Source organism: Ranitomeya variabilis, chromosome 1 (assembly GCF_051348905.1).
Source record: "Ranitomeya variabilis isolate aRanVar5 chromosome 1, aRanVar5.hap1, whole genome shotgun sequence".
Taxonomy (NCBI): Eukaryota; Metazoa; Chordata; class Amphibia; order Anura; family Dendrobatidae; genus Ranitomeya; species Ranitomeya variabilis.
The window spans coordinates 449,401,584-449,428,504 of NC_135232.1; the positions used below are offsets into that span (position 1 = coordinate 449,401,584).

Genomic DNA, 26,921 nt, shown 5'->3' on the forward strand with positions numbered 1-26,921 from the left:
CACGCCCCACAAAATCCAGCACCACCATCTGATATGGTCCATATTAGCAGGAGACAGCGTTTCGGTTATGCCTGTGTAGCAACTTGGGATTGATAGCTTAGGCACTAAAAAACGCAAATGACACTGCCGGTTCCCGTACAGACTAGATATCCTGACACCGCAGTCCCTAGTGATGCCTGTGGGTACAGAGTCAGCCCTAACCACAGAACTAGGAGAACGAAGAACCGGAGGGCAGAGCAGAGTGTGAATTAACTACAAGAGGAGAAGTGTGCTGTAAGATCTCAGAGTTAACAAAGTAAATAACATAGTACCAAACAAAGAATAACACAATTACTAATAACAAATATACAGCCTACTTACTAAAGATAAACAGAAGATAGCTGTAAAGTATAGCAAAGAAACAACAAGGCGAAAATCCTTAGCTAAAAGCTCACAGACTGGCTCCAAACATCAATATAATGTCAGAATATCTAAATAAAACTATCACCAACAGGAAACTCCAACTGAGGGACAGAATATAAAGCTGCACCTAAAAGGGCATTGGCGGACAAATGAAAACACCTGTGTTAAGCTAGACAGACTGCATCCAGAAAACAGAACCCAAACAACCAGAGAAAAAGGTGAGTCTCCTGATGATCGGCAGAAAGAGAATCTAACCACAAACCACAAGCTCAAGGTATCAAATCCATGAGAATAACAGTTTCAAATACATGGCGGAAGAGTATGTGTCCACATGTCTCCATGTACTGAGTGATGTGGCTGGCCCATTTAACTTCTGGGTCTCCAAACTGCACACATAACCTGAGCTTGCCTTTTACAGCTTGGATGTGCTAACCTGCCCTGTGACAAGTGTACTGCCAGAACATGTGTTTAGCACGGCAGAAGATGTGATCACAGACAGGCGCATGCGCCTGTCCATAGCCAACAAGGGAAAGCTCACATTCATTAAAATGAAACAGGCGTGGATCCCACAGGACTTGTCTGTACCTTTGGTTCAATAGAGAAGTACACTGCTCAAAAAAATAAAGGGAAAACAACAGAATATAACTCCAAGTAAATCAAACTTCTGTGAAATCAAACTGTCCACTTAGGAAGCAACACTGTTTGACAATCAATTTCACATACTGTTGTGCAAATGGAATAGACAACAGATGGAAATTATTGGCAATTATCAAGACACACTCAATAAAGGAGTGGTTCTGCAGGTGGGGACCACAGACCACATCTCAGTACCAATGCTTTCTGGCTGATGTTTTGGTCACCTTTGAATGTTGGTTGTACTTTCACACTTGTGGTAGCATGAGACGGACTCTACAACCCACACAAGTGGCTCAGGTAGTGCAGCTCATCCAGGATGGCACATGAATGCGAGCTGTGACAAGAAGGTTTGCTGTGTCTGTCAGCGTAGTGTCCAGAGGCTAAAGGCGCTACCAGGAGACAGGCCAGTACACCAGGAGACGTGGAGGGGTTGAAGGAGGGCAACAACCCAGCAGCAGGACCGCTATCTCAGCCTTTGTGTAAGGAGGAACAGGAGGAGCACTGCCAGAGTGCCCGACGTCCACAGATGGGGGTTGTGCTCACAGCCCAACACCGTGCAGGATGCAGGATGCTTGGCATTTGCCACAGAACACCAGGATTGGCAAATTCGCCACTGGCGCCCTGTGCTCTTCACAGTTGAAAGCAGGCCCACACTGAGCACATGTGACAGACGTGACAGAGTCTGGAGACTGTGCTGCCTGCAACATCCTTCAGCATGACCGGTTTGGCAGTGGATCAGTAATGATGTGGGGAGGCATTTCTTTGGAGGGCCGCACAGCCCTCCATGTGCTCGCCAGAGGTAGCTTGACTGCCATTAGGTACCGAGATGAGATCCTCAGACCCTTTGTGAGACCATATGCTGGTGCGATTGGCCCTGGGTTCCTCCTAATGCAGGACAATGCCAAACTTCATGTGGCTGGAGTGTGTCAGCAGTTCCTGCAACATGAAGGCATTGAAGCTATGGACTGGCCCACCCATTTCCCAGACCTGAATCCGATTGAACACATCTGGGACATCATGTCTCGCACCATCCACCAACGTCGCGTTGCACCAGAGACTGTCCAGGAGTAGGCGGATGCTTTAGTCCAGGTCTGGGAGGAGATCCCTCAGGAGACCATCCGCCGCCTCATCAGGAGCATGACCAGGCATTGTAAGGAGATCATACAGGCATGTGGAGGCCACACACACTACTGAGCATCATTTCCTTGTTTTGAGGCATTTCCACTGAAGTTGGATCAGCCTGTAACTTCATTTTCCACTTTGATTTTGAGCATTATTCCAACTCCAGACCTCCGAGGGCTATTATTTGTGATTTACGTTGATCATTTTTAGGTTTTATTGTTCTCAACACATCTCACTATGTAATGATAAAGACTTACCACTGGAATATTTCATTCAGTGATATCTAGGATGTGGGATTTTAGTGTTCCCTTTGTTTTTTTGAGCAGTGTATATCAACTGCAGTCATAGTTAGACTCCACCGCAGTTTGTTTTCTCTATTTTCCATTCACAATATTTTGGGGCCCCCATAATTTAAAAAAACAAAACAAGGGTGTTTGCAGAGTAACCCCACAGAGACAGGTGCAGAATACACACACACACTTTTTGGCACAGTATTCCCAGAAACACGGTTGCAAAAAAGAAAAAAAATTGGACGCACATTGCTCCCACAGACATTGGTGCAGATTATTTAACATTTGTTTTTACGCACAGTACTCACAGACACGAGTATAGAGTATAACTATTTTTTAGGCCCACTACTGGTACAAACATGACTGCAGAGAATAATTGTTTTTTAGGCCCACTACTCGCACATATACAGCTGTAGAGTATAAATATTTTTAGGCACACTACTTGTACAGACACGGCTGCAGAGTACACAGAACATTTTTACCACAGAATTCCCACAGGCAAGTGCGCAGGGTACACACATAGGCATTTTGTTATAGTACTCCCACAGGCAGAGGTGCAGGGTACACAGAGGCTTTTGGGCAAATTATTCCCACAGGCAGGGTTGCAGAGTACACACAGAGGCTTTTTGGCACAGTACTTCCATAGGAAGGGGTGCAGAGTACACATGGAGGGTTTTCAGCACAGTATTCCCACTTAAACGTGTGGAGAGTATACACACAGAGGCTTGTCAGCAAAGTACTCCCACAGGAAGGGGAGCACTCCCACAGGAAGGGGTGCAGAGTACACACAGAGGCATTTTTGCAGAGTGTGCACACATGTGATCTAACACTGTCCTCCATTCCAATTGCGTCCTGTCCCCAGACTAATCAGAGGAAAATGGCAGCGACACCCATGATCTGGCATTCATACAGGCTGGGTCACATGTTGCTTGGCATGGCTGTGATGGCTCCGGAATTGCCCACAGCCTAAAAGCTTGCTGATCAGCACTGCAGCCTTTCAACAAACTTTATTAGGCATCTGTACTGTACTACCGGTTAAAATTCTGTGTTCGAGATTCTGCTAAACTTGAACTTTCCAGCTTGGGTTTGCTCATTCCTATATATAATGCCTCCTCAGTAGGGATGAGCGAACCCATGGATGTTCGGATTCATCGGGTTCGCCGAACTGTAGTTCAAAGTTCGGTTCGGGATCTGAACTTGACCCCGTAGTCAATGGGAACACGAACTTCGGCGCTTAAATGGCAGTAAAATGGTTATAGTAAGGACTAGGGGGCTGCAAAAGGAAGCTAAATTGGGGTAAGAGGAGGACAATTGCCCTGCAAAAAAAATGTGGGTAGGGAAATTACTTAAAATAATAGAATTAAAACAAATAAAAAATAATAATCTCGAACCATGAGGCGGAAGTCCAAGTGGAGGAGGATGAAGATGAGGCGGATGTGGATGTGGCGGTGTAGGTGGAAGAGGCGGAGAAGGATGTATGCAACACTATTTTTGTGGGGGGTATGTTTTTTTCATATTTTGTTTTAGCTTTTTTATGGAACCGATTTAAAAGAATATAGAATTAACAAAACAAAAAATAACAACCTATAACCAGGAGGCGGAGGTCCAAATGGAGGAGGAGGAGGCGGACGTGGACATATAGATGGAACAAATAGAGAAAAAAATAGCCAACACTGTTTTTGTAATTGTAGAGGCCCCAAAATGAAACGAATGGCAAAGAGTTGAGCAATGGTTGTGTGGGGCTGGTATAGTTGTCTAGTCAGCCAAAGGTACGGACAAGTCCTGTGGGATCCACGTCTGGTTCATTTTTATAAAAGTTATCTTCTCCACATTGACTGTGGCCATACGGATGCGCTTGTCTGTGATCACACCCCATGTCATGCTAAACACATGTCCAGACAGTACACTTGCCGCAGGGCAGGCCAGCATCTCCAAGACATAAGGGGCAAGCTTACGCCATGTGTCCAATTTGGAGACCCAGAATTTAAAGGGGGCAGACCCATCAGTTAGTACATGGAGACGTGTGGACAGGTATTCTTCGACCGTGTTGTTGTAATGCTGCCTTGTTGTGAATTTGGTTTTTGGGCTCCCCCGGTGGTCACTGGTGGTACTGGACTTGTGTGCTTCACTTTCTCTGTTCACCTGTTTCCATCAGCATATGGGAGTATCCTATTTAGCCTTGCTGCTCAGTTATTCTAGTGCCGGCCATCAATGTAACCAGAGCCTTTCTGTTGCATGTTCCTGCTTCTAGACTACTATCAGCTAAGTTGGACTCTTAGTCCTAAGTTTGTTTGCATTTTTGTTCCAGTTCACAGTTATGTTATGTTTCTGTAGCTGGAAGCTCTTGTGGGCCGAAATTACCACTCCGGTGTCATGAGTTGACACATGAGTCTTAAAGTAATTTCTGGATGGTATTTTAATAGGGTTTTCAGCTGACCGTGAAGTTCCCTATTCTATCTTCTTACTATCTAGTAAGCGGACCTCGCTTTGCTGAACCTACCTTCATACTGCGTATGTCTTTTCCTCTGAACTCACCGTCAATATATGTGGGGAGCTTCTGTCTCCTTTTTGGGGGAATTTCCCTAGAGGTAAGCCAGGTCTGTCTTTTCCTCTATTAGGGTTAGTTAGTTCTCCGGCTGGCGCTGGGCGTCTAGGGATAAAACGTAGGTACGTCACCCGGCCACTGTTAGTTGTGTGGTAGGTTTAGCTCACGGTCAGCTCGAGATTCCATCACCCAAGAGCTAGTCTGTTATTTAAGTTCTCTGACGTTCCCTTGCCATTGGGAACCATGACAGTATGGCCGGCCAAGGGTTAAAACCGTTGGCAGAAGAAAGGAGAGAAAAAGAAGTCTGCAGATTTTTTTTTTTTTTTCTGAGCTTGCTCTATAGTTGACTCAGTTGCATTTCTGCTCTAATTGCAGCCTTTGCCTCTCTCTCTCCTTCTAATCCTTGAATGGCTCTGATCTCACCTGATTAAAATGGATCCTCAGAGTTTGGCTACAGGTTTGAATAATCTTGCTACGAAGGTTCAAAATTTACAGGATTTTGTTATTCATGCTCCTATATCTGAACCTAGAATTCCTATACCAGAATTTTTCTCCGGGGATAGATCTCGTTTCCTGAATTTCAAATATAATTGTAAATTATTTCTTTCCCTGAGATCTCGCTCCGCTGGAGATCCCGCACAGCAGGTTAGGATAGTAATTTCCTTGCTGCGGGGTGACCCTCAGGATTGGGCATTTGCATTGGTACCCGGGGATCCTGCGTTGCTCAATGTGGATGCGTTTTTTCTGGCTTTGGGGTTGCTTTATGAGGAACCTAATTTAGAGATTCAGGCTGAAAAAACCTTGATGGCCCTATCTCAAGGGCAAGATGAAGCTGAAATATACTGCCAAAAATTTCGTAAATGGTCTGTGCTTACTCAGTGGAATGAGTGCGCCCTGGCGGCGAATTTCAGAGAGGGTCTCTCTGATGCCATTAAAGATGTTATGGTGGGGTTCCCTGCACCTACAGGTCTGAATGAGTCCATGACAATGGCTATTCAGATTGATCGGCGTTTGCGGGAGCGCAAACCTGTGCACCATTTGGCGGTGTCTTCTGAGAAGGCTCCAGAAAATATGCAATGTGATAGAATTCTGTCCAGAAGCGAACGGCAGAATTTTAGGCGAAAAAATGGGTTGTGCTTCTATTGTGGTGATTCAACTCATGTTATATCAGCATGCTCTAAACGTACAAAAAAGGTTGATAAGTCTATTTCAATTGGCACTTTACAGTCTAAGTTTATTCTGTCTGTGACCTTGATTTGTTCATTATCGTCAATTACCGCGGATGCCTATGTCGACTCTGGCGCCGCTTTGAGTCTTATGGATTTATATGGTGATAGTATATGGTCCTTTGCCAGGCGCTGTGGGTTTGATCTAGAGCCTCTGGAAGTTCCTATACCTCTGAAGGGTATTGACTCTACACCATTGGCTAGTAATAAACCACAATACTGGACACAAGTGACTATGCGTATGAATCCAGACCATCAGGAAACGATTCGCTTCCTTGTGTTGTACAATCTACATGATGTTTTGGTGCTCGGATTGCCATGGTTACAATCTCATAACCCAGTTCTTGACTGGAAAGCAATGTCTGTGTTAAGCTGGGGATGTCAGGGGGCTCATGGGGACTTACCTTTGGTTTCCATTTCGTCATCTATTCCCTCTGAGATTCTGGAATTTTTATCTGATTATCGTGATGTTTTTGAGGAGCCTAAGCTTGGTTCACTACCTCCTCACAGAGATTGCGATTGTACCATAGATCTGATTCCGGGCAGTAAATTTCCAAAGGGTCGTTTATTTAATCTATCTGTACCTGAACATGCTGCTATGCGAGAATATATTAAGGAGTCCCTGGAAAAGGGACATATTCGTCCTTCTTCATCTCCCTTAGGAGCCGGTTTTTTCTTTGTATCTAAAAAAGATGGCTCTTTGAGGCCGTGTATTGATTATCGACTCTTGAATAAAATTACAGTCAAATATCAGTATCCTCTGCCACTGCTGACTGATTTGTTTGCTCGAATAAAAGGGGCTAAGTGGTTCTCTAAGATTGATCTCCGTGGGGCGTATAATTTGGTGCGAATTAAGCAGGGGGATGAGTGGAAAACCGCATTTAATACGCCCGAGGGCCATTTTGAGTATTTAGTAATGCCTTTTGGTCTTTCAAATGCCCCTTCAGTCTTTCAGTCCTTTATGCATGACATTTTCCGGGAATATTCGGATAAATTCATGATCGTGTATCTGGATGATATTTTGATTTTTTCGGATGACTGGGATTCACATGTCCAACAGGTCAGGAGGGTTTTTCAGGTTTTGCGGGCTAATTCCTTGTGTGTGAAGGGTTCTAAGTGTATTTTTGGGGTTCAAAAGATTTCTTTTTTGGGGTACATTTTTTCCCCCTCTTCCATTGAGATGGATCCTGTCAAGGTTCGGGCTATTTGTGATTGGACGCAACCTTCTTCGCTTAAGAGCCTTCAGAAATTTTTGGGCTTTGCTAATTTTTATCGTCGATTTATAACTGGTTTTTCTGATGTTGCTAAACCTTTGACTGATTTGACCAAAAAGGGTGCTGATGTTGCTGATTGGTCCCCTGCTGCTGTGGAGGCCTTTCGGGAGCTTAAGCGCCGCTTTTCTTCCGCCCCTGTGTTGCGTCAGCCTGATGTTACTCTTCCTTTTCAGGTTGAGGTCGATGCTTCCGAGATCGGAGCTGGGGCGGTCTTGTCGCAGAAAAGTTCCGATTGCTCCGTGATGAGACCTTGTGCATTCTTTTCTCGAAAATTTTCGCCCGCCGAGCGAAATTATGATATTGGTAATCGGGAGCTTTTGGCTATGAAGTGGGCTTTTGAGGAGTGGCGTCATTGGCTTGAGGGGGCTAGACATCAGGTGGTGGTATTGACCGATCACAAGAATTTGATTTATCTTGAGTCTGCCAGGCGCCTGAATCCTAGACAGGCGCGCTGGTCGTTGTTTTTCTCTCGGTTTAATTTTGTGGTCTCATACTTACCAGGTTCTAAAAATGTGAAGGCGGATGCCCTTTCTAGGAGTTTTGAGCCTGATTTCCCTGGTGATTCTGAACCTACAGGTATCCTTAAGGATGGGGTGATATTATCTGCTGTTTCCCCAGACCTGCGACGGGCTTTACAGGAGTTTCAGGCGGATAGACCTGATCGTTGCCCGCCTGGTAGACTGTTTGTTCCTGATGATTGGACCAGTAGAGTCATCTCGGAGGTTCATTCTTCTGCGTTGGCGGGTCATCCCGGGATTTTTGGTACCAGGGATTTGGTGGCTAGGTCCTTCTGGTGGCCTTCTCTGTCTCGAGATGTACGAGTTTTTGTGCAGTCTTGTGATGTTTGTGCTCGGGCCAAACCTTGTTGTTCTCGGGCTAGCGGATTGTTGTTATCTTTGCCTATTCCAAAGAGGCCTTGGACTCACATCTCTATGGATTTTATTTCTGATCTCCCTGTTTCTCAGAAAATGTCTGTCATCTGGGTGGTGTGTGACCGTTTTTCAAAGATGGTTCATTTGGTGCCCTTGCCTAAGTTGCCGTCCTCTTCCGAGTTGGTTCCTCTGTTTTTTCAAAATGTGGTTCGCTTGCATGGTATTCCGGAGAATATCGTTTCTGACAGGGGGACCCAGTTCGTGTCTAGATTTTGGCGGGCGTTCTGTGCTAGGATGGGCATTGATTTGTCTTTTTCGTCTGCGTTCCATCCTCAGACTAATGGCCAGACTGAGCGAACTAATCAGACCTTGGAGACTTATTTGAGGTGTTTTGTGTCTGCGGATCAGGATGACTGGGTTGCCTTTTTGCCGTTGGCGGAGTTTGCCCTCAATAATCGGGCTAGTTCTGCCACTTTGGTTTCTCCTTTCTTTTGCAATTCGGGGTTTCATCCTCGCTTTTCTTCTGGTCAGGTGGAGTCTTCGGATTGTCCTGGAGTGGATACTGTGGTGGATAGGTTGCATCGGATTTGGGGACAGGTGGTGGACAATTTGGAGTTGTCCCAGGAGAAGACTCGGCATTTTGCTAACCGCCGTCGTCGTGTTGGTCCTCGTCTTCGTGTTGGGGACTTGGTGTGGTTGTCTTCTCGTTTTGTCCCTATGAGGGTTTCTTCTCCTAAGTTTAAGCCTCGGTTCATCAGCCCGTATAGGATTTTGGAGATTCTTAACCCTGTGTCCTTTCGATTGGACCTCCCGGCATCTTTTTCTATCCATAATGTCTTCCATCGGTCATTATTGCGCAGGTATGAGGTACCGGTTGTGCCTTCCGTTGAGCCTCCCGCTCCGGTGTTGGTTGAGGGTGAATTGGAATACGTTGTGGAGAAGATCTTGGACTCCCGTGTTTCCAGACGGAAACTTCAGTATCTGGTCAAGTGGAAGGGCTACGGTCAGGAGGATAATTCTTGGGTGACAGCCTCTGATGTTCATGCCTCTGATTTGGTCCGTGCCTTTCATAGGGCTCATCCTGATCGCCCTGGTGGTTCTTGTGAGGGTTCGGTGCCCCCTCCTTGAGGGGGGGGTACTGTTGTGAATTTGGTTTTTGGGCTCCCCCGGTGGTCACTGGTGGTACTGGACTTGTGTGCTTCACTTTCTCTGTTCACCTGTTTCCATCAGCATATGGGAGTATCCTATTTAGCCTTGCTGCTCAGTTATTCTAGTGCCGGCCATCAATGTAACCAGAGCCTTTCTGTTGCATGTTCCTGCTTCTAGACTACTATCAGCTAAGTTGGACTCTTAGTCCTAAGTTTGTTTGCATTTTTGTTCCAGTTCACAGTTATGTTATGTTTCTGTAGCTGGAAGCTCTTGTGGGCCGAAATTACCACTCCGGTGTCATGAGTTGACACATGAGTCTTAAAGTAATTTCTGGATGGTATTTTAATAGGGTTTTCAGCTGACCGTGAAGTTCCCTATTCTATCTTCTTACTATCTAGTAAGCGGACCTCGCTTTGCTGAACCTACCTTCATACTGCGTATGTCTTTTCCTCTGAACTCACCGTCAATATATGTGGGGGGCTTCTGTCTCCTTTTTGGGGGAATTTCCCTAGAGGTAAGCCAGGTCTGTCTTTTCCTCTATTAGGGTTAGTTAGTTCTCCGGCTGGCGCTGGGCGTCTAGGGATAAAACGTAGGTACGTCACCCGGCCACTGTTAGTTGTGTGGTAGGTTTAGCTCACGGTCAGCTCGAGATTCCATCACCCAAGAGCTAGTCTGTTATTTAAGTTCTCTGACGTTCCCTTGCCATTGGGAACCATGACACTGCCTACTGCTAATAAGGACCATTTCAGATGGTGGTACTGGATATTGTGATGTACTGAGAAAGTTTTTCTACATTTAACCCCTTTCCCACATCGGGCGTAATAATACGCCGATGTCAGACACCCTCTCTTTGATGTGGGCTCTGGCGGTGAGCCCACTTCTTTTCCAACACATGTCAGTTGTTTTGAACAGCTGACATTGGCCGCTAACAGCCACGGGAGGAATCAATATCCTTCCGCGTCTTTTAACCCATTAAATGCCGCTGTCAAACTCTGACAGTGGCATTTAACATGCGCTTCCTGCAAGTGCGCCGGAAATCCTGCCCATCGGCGCCCGTGTCACATGACCGCGGGTCGTCGATGGGTTGTCATAACAGCCAGAGGTCTCCAGCAGACCTTTATCGTTGTCACTGTTGGATTGCTATGAGCACCGCCCAGTGGTCGGCGATCTTAGCAAGTCAGCAATTCTGCTACATACAGGCGATCTAATCATCGCCTGTATGTAGCAGCAGAGGTGATAGGGTTATAGCAGCTTCTAGTCTTCCATGGAGACTATTGAAGCATGCCAAAAGTAAAAAAAAAAAATGTTTTTAAAAATATAAAAAAAATAAAAGTTCAAATTATCCCCCTTTTGCCCCATTCAAAATAAAACAAAAAAAACCATACACATATTTGGTATCGCTGCATTCAGAATCACCCAATCTATCAATATAAAAAAATAATTAACACAATCGCTAAACGGTGTAGCGAGACAAAAAATCAAAACGCCAGAATTACGTTTTTGTGGTCACCGCAACATTGCATTAAAATGCAATAATGGGTGATCAGAAGATCATATATGCACCAAAACAGTATCTTTAACCCCTTCCCGACATTTGACGTACTATCCCGTCGAGGTGGGGTGGGCCCCCATGACCGCCGACGGGATAGTACGTCATACGCGATCGGCCGCGCTCACGGGGGGAGCGCGGCCGATCGCGGCCGGGTGTCGGCTGCATATCGCAGCTGACATCCGGCACTATGTGCCAGGAGCGGTCACGGACCGCCCCCGGCACATTAACCCCCGGCACACCGCGATCAAACATGATCGCGGTGTACCGGCGGTACAGGGAAGCATCGCGCAGGGAGGGGGCTCCCTGCGGGCTTCCCTGAGACGATCGGTACAAGGTGATGTACTCACCTCGTACCGAACGTCTTCTCCCTGCAGGCCCCGGATCCAAAATGGCCGAGGGGCTGTATCCGGGTCCTGCAGGGAGCACTTCCGGGTCGGAGCAGGCTGCAGATGAAAGCTGCAGCCTGCTCCGATGAAAGGATGATCGCGGATCTCATAGAGTGCTGTGCACACTATCAGATCTGCGATCTGTGATGTCCCCCCCTGGGACAAAGTAAAAAAGTAAAAAAAAAAATTTCCACATGTGTAAAAAAAAAAAAAAAAAAATTCCTAAATAAATAATAATAATAAAAAAAAAAATATTATTCCCATAAATACATTTCTTTATCTAAAAAAAACAAACAAAAACAATAAAAGTACACATATTTAGTATCGCCGCGTCCGTAACGACCCAACCTATAAAACTGGCCCACTAGTTAACCCCTTCAGTAAACACCGTAAGAAAAAAAAAAAAAAAGCGAGGCAAAAAACAACGCTTTATTACCATACCGCCGAACAAAAAGTGGAATAACACGCGATCAAAAAGACGGATATAAATAACCATGTTACCGCTGAAAACGTCATCTTGTCCCGCAAAAAACGAGCCGCCATACAGCATCATCAGCAAAAAAATAAAAAAGTTATAGTCCTCAGAATAAAGCGATGCCAAAATAATTATTTTTTCTATAAAATAGTTTTTATCGTATAAAAGCGTCAAAACATAAAAAAATGATATAAATGAGATATCGCTGTAATCGTACTGACCCGACGAATAAAACTGCTTTATCAATTTTACCAAACGCAGAACGGTATAAACGCCTCTCCCAAAAGAATTCATGAATAGCTGGTTTTTGGTTATTCTGCCTCACAAAAATCGGAATAAAAAGTGATAAAAAATGGTCACGTGTCCGAAAATGTTACCAATAAAAACGTCAACTCGTCCCGCAAAAAAAAAAAAACCTCACATGACTCTGTGGACCAAAATGTGGAAAAATTATAGGTCTCAAAATGTGGAGACGCAAAAACTTTTTTGCTATAAAAAGCGTCTTTTAGTCTGGTTTCACACTTGCGTTTTTATCTGCATGCGTTTTTTAAAAAAACCACGTGTGAAAAAATGCATGTAAACGCGGTAAAACGCATGCGTTTTTATAGAAAAACACAAGAAAACAAGAAAAAAACAAAAAACCCTAACCCTACCCCTACCCTGAAATACGTGGCACTGAAATACGTGGCACTGAAATATACGTTTATATACGTATATACGTATATAAGTGCCACGATATTTCAGTGGCCACGTATTTCAGTGGCCACGTATTTAAGTGCCACGTATTTAAGTGCCACGTATTTCAGTGCCACTTATTTACGTGCCACGTATTTACGTGCCACGTATTTTTCAGTGCCTGAAATACGTGGCACTGAAATATCGTGGCACTGAAATATCGTGGCACTGAAGTATTTACGTGCCACGTATTTTTCAGTGCCTGAAATACGTGGCACTGAAATACGTGGCACTGAAATATCGTGGCACTGAAATATCGTGGCATTGAAATATCGTGGCACTGAAATACGTGGCACTGAAATACGTGGCACTTAAATACGTGGCACTTAAATACGTGGCTCTTAAATACGTGGCACTTATATACGTGGCACTTATATACGTGGCACTTATGACTGTCAGAAAATGTTCAGTAAACGGTTAGGGGTGAGGTTAGGGGTAGGGTTTCAGGTAGAATTGGGGAGTTTCCACTGTCCAGGCACATCAGGGGCTCTCCAAACGCGACATGGCGTCCAATCTCAATTCCAGCCAATTCTGCGTTGAAAAAGTAAAACAGTGCTCCTTCCCTTCCGAGCTCTCCCGTGCGTCCAAAAAGGGGTTTACCCCAACATATGGGGTATCAGCGTACTAGGGACAAATTGAACAACAACTTCTGGGGTCCAAGTTCTCTTGTTATCCTTGGGAAAATAAAAATTTGGGGGGCTAAAAATCATTTTTGTGGGAAAAAAAATATGTTTTATTTTCACGGCTCTGCGTTGTAAACTGTAGTGAAACACTTGGGGGTTCAAAGTTCTCACAACACATCTAGATAAGTTCCTTGGGAGGTCTAGTTTCCAATATGGGGTCACTTGTGGGGGGTTTGTACTATTTGGGTACATCAGGGGCTCTGCAAATGCAACGTGACGCCTGCAGACCAATCCATTTAAGTCTGCATTCCAAATGGCGCTCCTTCCCTTCCGAGCTCTGTCATGCGCCCAAACAGTGGTCCCCCCCCACAAATGGGGTATCAGCGTACTCCAGACAAATTGGACAACAACTTTTGAGGTCCAATTTATCCTGATACCCTTGTAAAAATACAAAACTGGGGGCTAAAAAATCATTTTTGTGAAAAAAAAAATAATTTTTATTTTCACGGCTCTGCGTTATAAACTGTAGTGAAACACTTGGGGGTTCAAAGCTCTCAAAACACATCTAGATAAGTTCCTTAGGGGGTCTACTTTCCAAAATGGTGTCACTTGTGGGGGGGTTTAATGTTTAGGCACATCAGGGGCTCTGCAAATGCAACGTGACGCCTGCAGACCAATCCATTTAAGTCTGCATTCCAAATGGCGCTCCTTCCCTTCCGAGCTCTGTCATGCGCCCAAACAGTGGTTCCCCCCCACATAGGGGGTATCAGCGTACTCAGGACAAATTGGACAACAACTTTTAGGGTCCAATTTATCCTGATACCCTTGTGAAAATACAAAACTGGGGGCTAAATTTCATTTTTGTGAAAAAAAAAAAAAATTATTTTCACGGCTCTGCGTTATAAACTGTAGTGAAACACTTGGTGGTTCAAAGTTCTCACAACACATCTAGATAAGTTCCTTGGGGGGTCTAGTTTCCAATATGGGGTCACTTGTGGGGGGTTTGTACTGTTTGGGTACATCAGGGGCTCTGCAAATGCAACGTGACGCCTGCAGACCAATCCATTTAAGTCTGCATTCCAAATGGCGCTCCTTCCCTTCCGAGCTCTGTCATGCGCCCAAACAGTGGTCCCCCCCCACAAATGGGGTATCAGCGTACTCCAGACAAATTGGACAACAACTTTTGAGGTCCAATTTATCCTGATACCCTTGTAAAAATACAAAACTGGGGGCTAAAAAATCATTTTTGTGAAAAAAAAAATAATTTTTATTTTCACGGCTCTGCGTTATAAACTGTAGTGAAACACTTGGGGGTTCAAAGCTCTCAAAACACATCTAGATAAGTTCCTTAGGGGGTCTACTTTCCAAAATGGTGTCACTTGTGGGGGGGTTTAATGTTTAGGCACATCAGGGGCTCTCCAAACGCAACATGGCATCCCATCTTAATTCCAGTCAATTTTGCATTGAAAAGTAAAATAGCGCTTCTTCCCTTCTGAGCTCTGCTATGCGCCCAAACAATGGTTTACACCAACATATGGGGTATCGTCGTACTCAGGACAAATTGCACAACAACTTTTGTGGTCTAATTTCTTCTCTTACCCTTGGGGAAATAAAAAAATGGGGGTTAAAAGATCATTTTTGTGAAAAAATATGATTTTTTATTTTTACGGCTCTGCATTATAAACTTCTGTGAAGCACTTGTTGGGTCAAAGTGCTCAACACACATCTAGATAAGTTCCTTAAGGGGTCTACTTTCCAAAATGGTGTCACTCGTGGGGGGTTTCAATGTTTAGGCACATTAGGGGCTCTCCAAACGCAACATGGCGTCCCATCTCAATTCCAGTCAATTTTGCATTGAAAAGTCAAATGGCGCTCCTTCCCTTCCGAGCTCTGCCCTGCGCCCAAACAATGGTTTACACCCACATATGGGGTATCAGCGTACTCAGGACAAATTGCACAACAATTTTTGGGGTCCAATTTCTTCTCTTACCCTTGGGAAAATAAAAAATTGGGGGTGAAAAGATCATTTTTGTGAAAAAATATGATTTTTTATTTTTACGGCTCTGCATTATAAACTTCTGTGAAGCACTTGGTGGGTCAAAGTGCTCACCACACATCTAGATAAGTTCCTTAGGGGGTCTACTTTCCAAAATGGTGTCACTTGTTAGGGGTTTCAATGTTTAGGCACATCAAGGGCTCTCTAAATGCAACATGGCGTCCCATCTCAATTCCAGTCAATTTTGCATTGAAAAGTCAAATGGCGCTCCTTCCCTTCCGAGCTCTGCCCTGCGCCCAAACAATGGTTTACACCCACATATGGGGTATCAGCGTACTCAGGACAAATTGCACAACAATTTTTGGGGTCCAATTTCTTCTCTCACCCTTGGGAAAATTAAAAAATTGGGGGTGAAAAGATCATTTTTGTGAAAAAATATGATTTTTTATTTTTACGGCTCTGCATTATAAACTTCTGTAAAGCACTTGTTGGGTCAAAGTGCTCACCACACATCTAGATAAGTTCCTTAGGGGGTCTACTTTCCAAAATGGTGTCACTTGTTAGGGGTTTCAATGTTTAGGCACATCAGGGGCTCTCCAAATGCAACATGGCGTCCCATCTCAATTCCAGTCAATTTTGCATTGAAAAGTCAAATGGCGCTCCTTTGCTTCCAAGCTCTGCCATGCGCCCAAACTGTGGTTTACCCCCACATATGGGGTATCAGCGTACTCAGGACAAATTGTACAACAACTTTTGGGGTCTATTTTCTCCTGTTACCCTTGGTAAAATAAAACAAATTGGAGCTGAAATAAATTTTGTGTGAAAAAAAGTTAAATGTTCATTTTTATTTAAACATTCCAAAAATTCCTGTGAAACACCTGAAGGGTTAATAAACTTCTTGAAAGTGGTTTTGAGTACCTTGAGGGGTGCAGTTTTTAGAATGGTGTCACACTTGGGTATTTTCTATCATATAGACCCCTCAAAATGACTTCAAATGAGATGTGGTCCCTAAAAAAAAATGGTGTTGTAAAAATGAGAAATTGCTGGTCAACTTTTAACCCTTATAACTCCCTAACAAAAAAAAATTTTGGTTCCAAAATTGTGCTGATGTAAAGTAGACATGTGGGAAATGTTATTTATTAAGTATTTTGTGTGACATATGTCTGTGATTTAAGGGCATAAAAATTCAAAGTTGGAAAATTGCGAAATTTTCAAAATTTTCGCCAAATATTCGTTTTTTTCACAAATAAACGCAAGCTATATCGAAGAAATTTTACCACTAACATGAAGTACAATATGTCACGAGAAAACAATGTCAGAATCGCCAAGATCCGTTGAAGCGTTCCAGAGTTATAACCTCATAAAGGGACAGTGGTCAGAATTGTAAAAATTGGCCCGGTCATTAACGTGCAAACCACCCTTGGGGGTGAAGGGGTTAAAAACGACAGCTCGGTGCACAAAAATAGCCCTCACTTAACCCGAGATCACGAAAAATTGAGATTTTTTTTTTTAACAAACTTTGGAATTTTTTTTCACCACTTAGATAACAAAAGAACCTATCCATATTTGGTGTCTGTGAACTCGCAATGACCTGGAGAATCATAATGGCAGGTCAGATTTAGCATTTAGTGAACATAGTAAAAAAGCAAAAAAAAAAAACAGCTGTGGAATTGTACATTTTGTGCAATTTCACCACACTTTGAATTTTTTTCCCGTTTTCCAACGATATGTTAAAACTAATGGTGTTGTTCAAATGGTGTCGTTCAAAAGTATAACTCATCCCGCAAGAAACAAGCCCACACATGGCCATATTGACAGAAAAATATAAAAAGTTATGGCTTTGGGAAGAAGGGGAGCAAAAAATGAAAACGCAAAAACAAAAATACCTCCGGTCATGAAGGGCTTAAGGCTGGAGTCACACTAGCGAGTTTTACGGACGTAAAAGCGCAGAAAATACGTCCGTAAAACTCGCCAAACAAATGGCACAATTATTCTCAATGGGGCTGCTCCTATGAGCCGTATATTACGGTTCAGTATTATACGGCTTTCTACGGCCGTACAAAATCGCAGCATGCTGCGTTTGTCAGCGTATTGCGCAAAAAAAATCGCCAATGAAAGTCTATGGGGGCGAGAAAAATACGGATTCCACACGGACCAGCAGTGTGACTTGCGAGAAAAACGCAGCGGTGTTAGTGAAAAGCCGGTAATTCAATTGCCGGCTTTTCATTTCTCCTTCCCAAACCCGACATGATATGAGACATGGTTTACATAAAGTAAACCATCTCATATCCCCTTTTTTATTGCATATTCCACACTACTAATGTTAGTAGTGTGTATGTGCAAAATTTGGGCGCTGTAGCTGCTAAAATAAAGGGTTAAATGGCGGAAAAAATTGGCGTGGGCTCCCGCGCAATTTTCTCCGCCAGAGTGGTAAAGCCAGTGACTGACGGCAGATATTAATAGCCAGGAGAGGGTCCATGGTTATTGGCCCCCCCGTAGCTAAAAACATCTGCCCCCAGCCACCCCAGAAAAGGCACATCTGGAAGATGCGCCTATTCTGGCACTTGGCCACTCTCTTCCCACTCCCGTGTAGCGGTGGGATATGGGGTAATGAAGGGTTAATGCCACCTTGCTATTGTAAGGTGACATTAAGCCAGATTAATAATGGAGAGGCGTCAATTATGACACCTATCCATTATTAATCCAATTGTTTGAAAGGGTTAAAAAACACACACACATTATTAAAAATTATTTTAATGAAATAAACACACAGGTTGTTTTAATATTTTATTGCTCTCTCAATCCATTTGAAAACCCTCGCTTGGCAAAATAATAAACGCACAAGATACATACCCTCTGGTGAACTGTCACGTCCAACGAGGTAATCCATCTGAAGGGGTTAATTATTTTACAGGCAGGAGCTGCGCTAAAGCACTCGCTCGTGTTTGTAATCCCCCGGGGAATGAAGGAAATCTGAGTGATCTGTACTTACATTGAGTTGCAGTGAGGCGCCCTCTGGTGGATGTTCTCATGAACTGCAGCCTTGGAAAAGTTCCCACGCTCGAGTTCATATGAGTTCATCCACCAGAGAGCGCCTCACCGCAACTCAATGTAAGTACAGATAACCCAGCTTTCCTTTCATTACCCGGGGGATTACAGACACGAGCAGTGCTTTAGCGCAGCTCCTGCCTGTAAATTGAGTTAACCCCTTCAGATGGATTACCTTGTGGGACGTGACGGTTCATCTGAGGGTATGTATATTGTGGGTTTATTATTTTGCCAAGCAAGGGTTTTCAAACGGATTGAGAGAGCAATAAAATACTAAAACACCTGTGTGTTTATTTCATTAAAATACTTTTTAATAATGTGTGTGTGTTTTATTAACCATTTTGTACTATTGGATTAATAATGGATAGGTGTCATAATTGACGCCTCTCCATTATTAATCTGGCTTAATGTCACCTTACAATAGCAAGGTGGCCTTAACCCTTCATTACCCCATATCCCACCGCTACACGGGAGTGGGAAGAGAGTGGCCAAGTGCCAGAATAGGCGCATCTTCCAGATGTGCCTTTTCTGGGGTGGCTGAGGGCAGATGTTTTTAGCCACGGGGGGGGGCCAATAACCATGGACCCTCTCCTGGCTATTAATATCTGCCGTCAGTCACTGGCTTTACCACTCTGGCGGAGAAAATTGCGCGGGAGCCCACGCCAATTTTTTCCGCCATTTAACCCTTTATTTTAGCAGCTACAGCGCCCAAATTTTGCACATACACACTACTAACATTAGTAGTGTGGAATATGCAAAAAAAAAGGGGATATGAGATGGTTTACTGTATGTAAACCATGTCTCATATCCTGTCGGGTTTGTGAAGGAGAAATGAGAAGCCGGCAATTGAATTACCGGCTTTTCACATATATCGCGCTGAATGAAATATAAATACCGAATATATATATATGTGTCTCAATGACATATATGTATATATATATATATATATAGATAGATATATATATATATATATATATATATATATACTGTATATATGTTTTCCCGAACATTTGAGCACATAAATCCATTAGATGTCGGTTTTGCAAGCCTGCGAGAAAATCTCGCAGTACGGATGCCATACGGATTACATACGGAGGATGCCATGCGCAAAATACGCTGACACACCCTGCCTACGGATCACTATTTTGGGAACATTTCTCCGTAAAAAATGGACCGTATTGTCTTACGCCGAGTGTGACTCCAGCCTAAGCCATGCTAACCCTCCCTACCGAGGTGGTGCCGGTGCCCCAGCATTGTTGGTGACTTCCTCCACCTCTGCATTGTTCTTCCAGTGAGCTCCCGCTGTCAGGTGGGAACGCCGTCAGTAGTGTGTCTACGAGCGTGTGCTGGTATTTACACATTTTGCAATCCTGCTCCCGGAGTGGTAACAATTTGCACAATTGGCTCATGTGTGCCAGGCTGCCCAGAGTCAACGACAACCAGTCCTCGGTGGGATGTGCATGGTTTTGGTTCTTTGTATCCCCCCAGCCACGCTACAGTGATGCCCATGAGCTAATTTGAGTGCCACCCTGCTGTGAACAATGTTCCTCCTCTTCCTCCTCCAAAATTGTCCCCTGGCTGGACAGTTGTGTACCTGGCTGCTGTTGGTACAGGAACCGACCCTCCAAGCTATGTGTGTATGACATGCCAGATAATGTTGTGAATGGTCTCTGTTCCTCCGGCTCCTCTTCCTCCTGTGCCACCATCTCATCCATCATCACCTGAAGTGTTTTTTGCAGCATACATAGAAGTGGTATGGTAAGGCTCATAATGGCGACATCGGTCAGTGCTGGCCATGTTGTTGGAGTATTTCAAGCAGCGCAACAAGTCACATACGTCCCACATACTGGGGGTGAAGTGGTGATGTTCTGCAGAGCTGCAGCTGAAACTCCACTATTGCCTGCTGCAGCACACAGTCTCTCCAACATATGCAAGGTGGAATTCCACATTGCTGGTTTGTTGCATATGAGGTAGTGAGCAGGAAGGCACATGTGACACTGCAGCACTCACAGGCGAGCATCAGCAAGGTGAGAATGGCGAAAGTGAACAAACACTGCTCGCTCTTTCAGTTCTGCACCACCACGTTCAGCACATGGCTAGGCCCAGAACCGCTATGAGATTTCATTGGTTATTGCACATCATCAGGCCGGGCATGAGGTTCACTGGCACCAACCACTCATCTGTCTGCTGTTTGATGCTTGTCCACAGCAACCTGCACAGAGGAATGTCCAGCAATGCTCGGTGGTGATAGAACATACGCTAGAATGCCTTCTGCCTCAAGCCCAGCTACCAATATATTTACCCAGTGGGCAGTTAGGGAGATGTAATGTCCCTGGCCATGTTTACTGGTCCTCATATCAGTGGTTATGTGGATCTTGCCACTGATGGCATTGTGCGGTGAACTCCTGATTTGGTCCACAACCTGTGTGTCCAGAGAAGGGATAGCCTGCCTGGGAAAAGTAATGACGGCTCAGAACAATGTACTGTGGGACAGCCACCGCCATAAGATTTTTAAAAGTGTTCATCGAAACCATCCGGAATGGTAGCATTTCAAAGGCCAGTAATTTGAAAACGCTGTCATTCAGGACCATAGCTTGTGGGTGGGTAGGTGGGTATTTACTTTTTCTCTCGTAGATGGAAAGGTGAACACTTTCATGGGACAGAGTGGAGATGCTCGGAGACACTGGTGGTGGTGCTGTCACATCCTCTCTTTATGGGGAGGCAGGTGGCCCCATTGATCGTAAGCGAGAGGAAGAGGCCAAGACCACATGCTTTTTAAGGTGTGTACTCCACTGCATCTCATGCTTGGAATTCAGATGCCTCGTCATGCAGTTTGTGCTCAGGTTCAGAACATTTATGCCTCGCTTCAGACTCTTGTGGCCCAGCATGCAAATCACCTGTTGCTTGTCGTCAGCACATTGCCTGAAGACATACCACGCCAGTGAGCTCCTTTGAGCTGGCTTTTGGTGTTATTATTTCCTCAGCATGGTGGGCAGTAGCAGTCAACATACTGGCTAGGGGTTGCCCGCTGTGCTTTTCCACCTTTTTGCACCCTGCTCCCTCTTTTGCTGTGCTGCTGGGGCAGCTTGACCACCTCCTCTTCCTCCGAACGGCACAAGTCACTAGGATGGCCTTCACTCCATGTGGGGTCTAGGACATCATCATCCCCCACATCATCTTCCACTCACTCCTCACCCCTCCCTTCACTGCTGGTCTGCACATTGCAGAAAGATGCAGGAGTTGGAACCTGTGTTTTGTGAGATGTGTAGTGGTGGTCCACCGACTGTGCACTTACCATCCCATGTACTCATCCTCCAACTGAACAAGTGGTTAGACATCAGTGCACTCAATCTCTTCAACTTGTGGTGTAGGGCCAGGTGGATGGCGCACAGAACCACAGCCAGCAGAGTCACCAAAAAGCACAAGTGACTGCCGCATGACTTGGGGCTCAGACTGCTTGGCTGATTTGTAAGGGGGTGAGGTGAAAGATGGATGACCATGGTCTTCAGGTGCCATCTATGCACTTTCTGCAGGGGACTGGGTGGAAGATAATGCAAAAGAACTGCAGTCACTCTCAGCCATCCAATCTAGCACCACCTCAACATATTCTGGTCTCACTATTCAGGTAGCATTATTCGGCACTATGACATGAAGCAGAAAATAATGTTGCCTGAGTGCACTAGAGGAAGGTGTTGTATTTGGGCACGCAGCAGCAATAGAATGACCACATCTTCTCTCTGGAGTAGCTAGATCACCACCAGCAGCTATACCAGCATCATCACGGCCCTGTCCTTGTCACCTCATTGATGCTCTACTCATTTTTTATAGTGTTTTTAGTCACACTACTCGCACACACATACATCTGCAGAGTATAACTATTTTTAAGGCCCACTACTCTCTCAGAGATGCATACAGAGTATTACTATTTTTTAGGCCGACTACTCGCTCAGAGATGGACACAGAGTATAACTATTTTTTAAGCACACTATTCACACAGAGATGGCTGCAGAGTATAATTATTTTCTAGGCCCACTACTCGCACATACACAGCTGCACAGTATAATTATTTTTTGGGCACACTACTTGTCTTGTACAGACTCGGCTACAGAGTACACAGAGGCTTTCGGTACACTTTTCCCACAGGCAGGGGTGCAGAGTACACACAGGCTTTTTGGCACAGTACTCCCACGGGCAGGGGTGCAGAGTACACACACAGTGCTCACACAGGTACAAAGAGGTTGAATCGGAGCTAGAGAATCAAACAGATGAGTGGTATTTTGACTTTTATCTTTTTAATTTCAGTTGTAGCTCCTTTAGTAGTATTTACGATAATCAATAATGTTGCAGTACTTGTGTTTTTTTCCACAAAACTGGGGCAATTAAATATTCTCTGCTACAGTGATGTCAGTGTGCTATCTTTTCTTATTAAACACATTTTAATTAAAATTTAATTTTTAAGGATAAATTAATAAATTATAAAAAAGAGAGACAATATAATCAATTGACAGTAAAATGGAACATCAGAACAAAATACAACTTACCAAAATTTGACTCATCTCCAATTTCTCTCCCATATTTCAGCATTGCTTCCGCTAACAAGGCTTCAGCTTGAGGGTAGCCAGGTCCCTTTTCTTGACCCCGAATCTTTGACATTGTGTTAATCATATTGAGTTTAGCTCGAGAAGCTGTACATAAAAAAGTGACCATCAAAAACAGTGGTAGTCCAGTTTCCTAAATATTTTTCACTTTTCAACACATTTTTTAATATTCTTTGTGTCCCCCCCCCCCCCCAATGTTTTCTAGAACTCTGCTTGCATTTATTAATTGGGCGCCCATCTATGGCTACAATGGTTCATATCTTGTTGGGAGTTCCAATAACAACTGTAATAATCCCTTCATTTGTTTGATCAACATATGATATGGAGAAACTTTGAGCCACTGTATGTGCTGAAACTAATAATTATATAATATACTGTATATATACTGTATATTGAAAAAATGCATTACATATGTAACAGCATTTTTAATGTAATCATGAAAAGTTCATGAAGTTCTACTCCATTTCACAATAAGACCCTCTGTACTGTCCACATGCCACTCTGATCCATAGGATGGTTGCAGACTGAGGGCATGTGAAGATACACAACATCCATCTCCTTCCATTGAAAAACATAACAACTGCAATATGGCCTTGCACAAGTTATGGATGCTGAGAGGTTAGTGCAAGTACAGAACTTTGTAATGGAGGAGACTGGAGATGTGGCATATCACATGTTTCTCCATCTGCAGCCATCTCATAGTTGGGAGTGCGAAGCAAACAGAAAGAAAGGTTTACCAAGTAAATCAGATACTGGTAACTAAAATAGCGATAAACTTAAAAAAATGTAGATTAGTACATTGTAAATCAGTATTCATCTTTCCCATAGATTTGTTAACATTATGCATAAAATGTTGTAGACAGAGGAAGACTACCTGGATTGGGCTGAAGATATTCAACTGACTTGGTCATTATTTCTAGGACCGCTCTACTGGTCACATCAACTTTCTACAATAAAACCAGAAAGAAGAGAATATTTACTTCTATCAAAAGTCTGATTTTTTTTAGCATGCATTTTTTTTCACAAATACAGAAACAGACTGCCAAGCTATCTTTTATAACACTATGATGAGTGAGCACAAATATGATTACTCCAAACCAGCACACAGTAATATTCTTTCCCTGACCTAATAAGTTTCCAAACCAAAGTTAGGAGAATCAGGGGGATAGGAATAATATGGATATCACCAGTGATGAGCGAATATACTCATTACTCGAGATTTCTCGAGCATGCTCTGGGGTCTTCCAAGCATTTTTTAGTGCTCGGAGATTTCGTTTTTCTTGCCGCAGCTTAATGATTTACATCTGATAGCCAGCATAAGTACATGTGGGGGTTTCCTGGTTGCTAGGGAATCCCCACATGTACTTATGCTGGCTAACAGATGTAAATCATTCAGCTGTGGTGAGGAAAACTAAAACTCCGAGCACTAAAAAATACTCGGAGGACCCCCGAGCATGCTCGAGAAATCTCGAGTAATGAGTATATTCGCTCATCACTAGATATCACCTTCAAGTACCATTAATCCAGTGTTGAAACCTTTGCTACGTGCAACCTTCAAATACTCTCCTCCGGTCAGGCATACAACCAGCTCAGTCCAATCATAGGTGTATGGCTCACTGCCTCAGTCTTAGATCCTGCCAGCCTTCTTACTGCTGCTTCTCAGTATGTTGGGTGTTGCATCCATGACCCGCCCCAGCAGATTGTCCATGTAATCAGGGCCAAACTGGGACAAAAAAGCAGCCCTGCCCCACACACCCCACCAGCCCACATACTATAACACTCCCCCCACACTGAGTTCATTCAGTATATAATCAGGCATCTATCAGGACTCAGGACTGGTGACAGACTAAATAAATTGTAATAAAAAGCTTTTCTAATTTTATAAAATTGTGTGTGTAAAATGCTATTTGGTTTTTCTACTCTGGATATGTCATATTTGCCTTAGAGGAGATTTCATTATATATATAAATACATGTGTGGTCAATACAAAGGACTGACACATGACTTACCAATTCCAAAGACCTTACAAAAGGAACAGGGGGCACTCATCACAGCCGATTACGGCAGCTTAATAGAAAAGGGTTCTTTACAGTCAGAGCATTCAGGCTGTGGAATGTCCTACCACAAGATGTAGTAATGGCAGACACTATAACAGCTTTTAATAAAGGGCTGGATGCTTGTCTTACAACAAATGTCATTATGGTTGTAAATAATTCAGCGATAGAGAAAGTATAATTGGTGGAGAAAGGTTGACCATGATATAGCTAAGTCTTTTTTCAACCTATGTAACTTTATAGGGCTAAGTTCACATTAGCGTTTCAGTCTGCAGCACCACGCTGCGGACTCAAACGCTAATGTGAACCCAGCCTAATTATGTTTTATAAATATTTGCATTGTTTTCAACACACCTCTATCCTACTTTTTTGAACGTTATTTAAAAACTTCTGTCACTGCATAAGCTTTTTTTCCCAAAAACCAAATTGCTTATATCCTATGGCAGAGGTTCCCAACCTTGCTGACCCTGAGAGCCACATTCAACTCTGAGAGAGGGTCGCGAGCCACATCCAGCTCTTGCCCCACTCACAGTAGTAAGACCCAGAGACCCCTATTACCACCATAATGACAGAGAAAGCTTTTCTACTGAAATCACAACATGGCAGTATGCCAAGCTCAATAGTTTCCCATCTTACCTTCATTGAGATCTGCTGTTCTGTGCAGGTCTACACTCCCTGACAGAAGTTATGTCTCTTATCCATGTTATGTAAATAAAATCTTAGAACCTCCCGAAATGTGGTTTAGGTTAAGAAAATAAATTGGCATCAATGCAGAAATATTGATCAGTTAATGGACACAGAATGGTCAGATTTTGGCAAGACAAAAGCTTTGTCGCCTGGTCATATAATGCACCCAATCCTAGTTTACATCCTCACCTGTGCTCAGTAAATGATTGGTTAATTAGTGTGTGTATAAAAAGAAACCCAGCACCCCAGACCTTCACTTGAACTGCAACTTGAGCTCTGACAACATGCCAAAAATCCACCCTGCGACCAAAGCCTGGATTATCAAGAGGCTGAAGACAAGATCCACTGCAGAGGTGGCTGGCACCTTTAAGGTGTTTCAGCATCAAGTACAAAGAATTAAAAAAAAAGATTTGAAGAGACTGGAGATGTGTTTGACAAGCCCAGGTCCGGCAGACCCCGCAAGACAACTGCTCAGGAGGAACGTTTGTTGGTTAGAAAATCCAAAGCAAGCCCCTCTTCCACTGCAGCAGAGCTCCAACAGGCCTGGTCACCTCAAGTCCCTGTGTCAACTAGAATAGTTTGTAGGATTCTGTCTCAAAATGGCCTCCATGTCCGAATCAGTGCCCAGAAGCCAGCACTAAACAAAAGGCAAATAAAAAACTGTGTGGCATTTGCAAAGTCCCACAGCCTGCTAAACAGATGGACGCTGGAAAAATGGCAGAAGGTGGATTTCTCTGATGAATCTTCAGTAGAATTACACCACAGCCGCTGCAAATACTGCAGGAGACCTACTGGAGCTCGTATGGATCCAAAATACACCCAGAAAACAGTTACATTTGGTGGTGGAAAGATCATGGTCTGGGGTTACATTCAGTATTGGGGTGTGCAAAACATTTGCAAGGTGGAAGGCAATATCAATAGCCTAAAATATCAAGAAGTATTAGCTACCTCTTATATTCCAAATCATAAAAGGGGTCAAATTCTGCAGCAGGATGGTGCTCCATCTCATATATCCATCTCTACAACAAAGTTCCTCCAGGCAAAAAAGATCAAGGTGCTCAAGCACTGGCCAGCCCAGTCACCAGACATGAACATCATTGAGCATGTTTGGGGTAGGATGAAAGAGGAAGCTTGGAAGACAAAATCAAAGAATCTAGATGAACTCTGGGAGGCATGTAAGACTGCATTCTTTGCTATTCCTGATGACTTAATTAATAAATTGTATGAATCATTGTTGAACCGCATGGATGC

The 26,921-nt window shown here is 43.9% G+C and overlaps 1 protein-coding gene across 1 annotated transcript in view; it reads right to left on the minus strand.

Moving 5' to 3' along the window:
* The window catches only part of SH3GL2 (SH3 domain containing GRB2 like 2, endophilin A1), a 270,857-nt gene that overhangs the window by 47,020 nt on the left and 196,916 nt on the right, over positions 1–26,921 (minus strand). The window contains exons 3-4 of the mRNA XM_077249925.1: positions 23,804–23,876; positions 22,873–23,016 (exon numbers count right to left, since the gene is read on the minus strand). Of these exons, the coding sequence (XP_077106040.1) occupies positions 22,873–23,016; positions 23,804–23,876 (217 nt within the window). The remainder of the gene's footprint in view (positions 1–22,872; positions 23,017–23,803; positions 23,877–26,921) is intronic.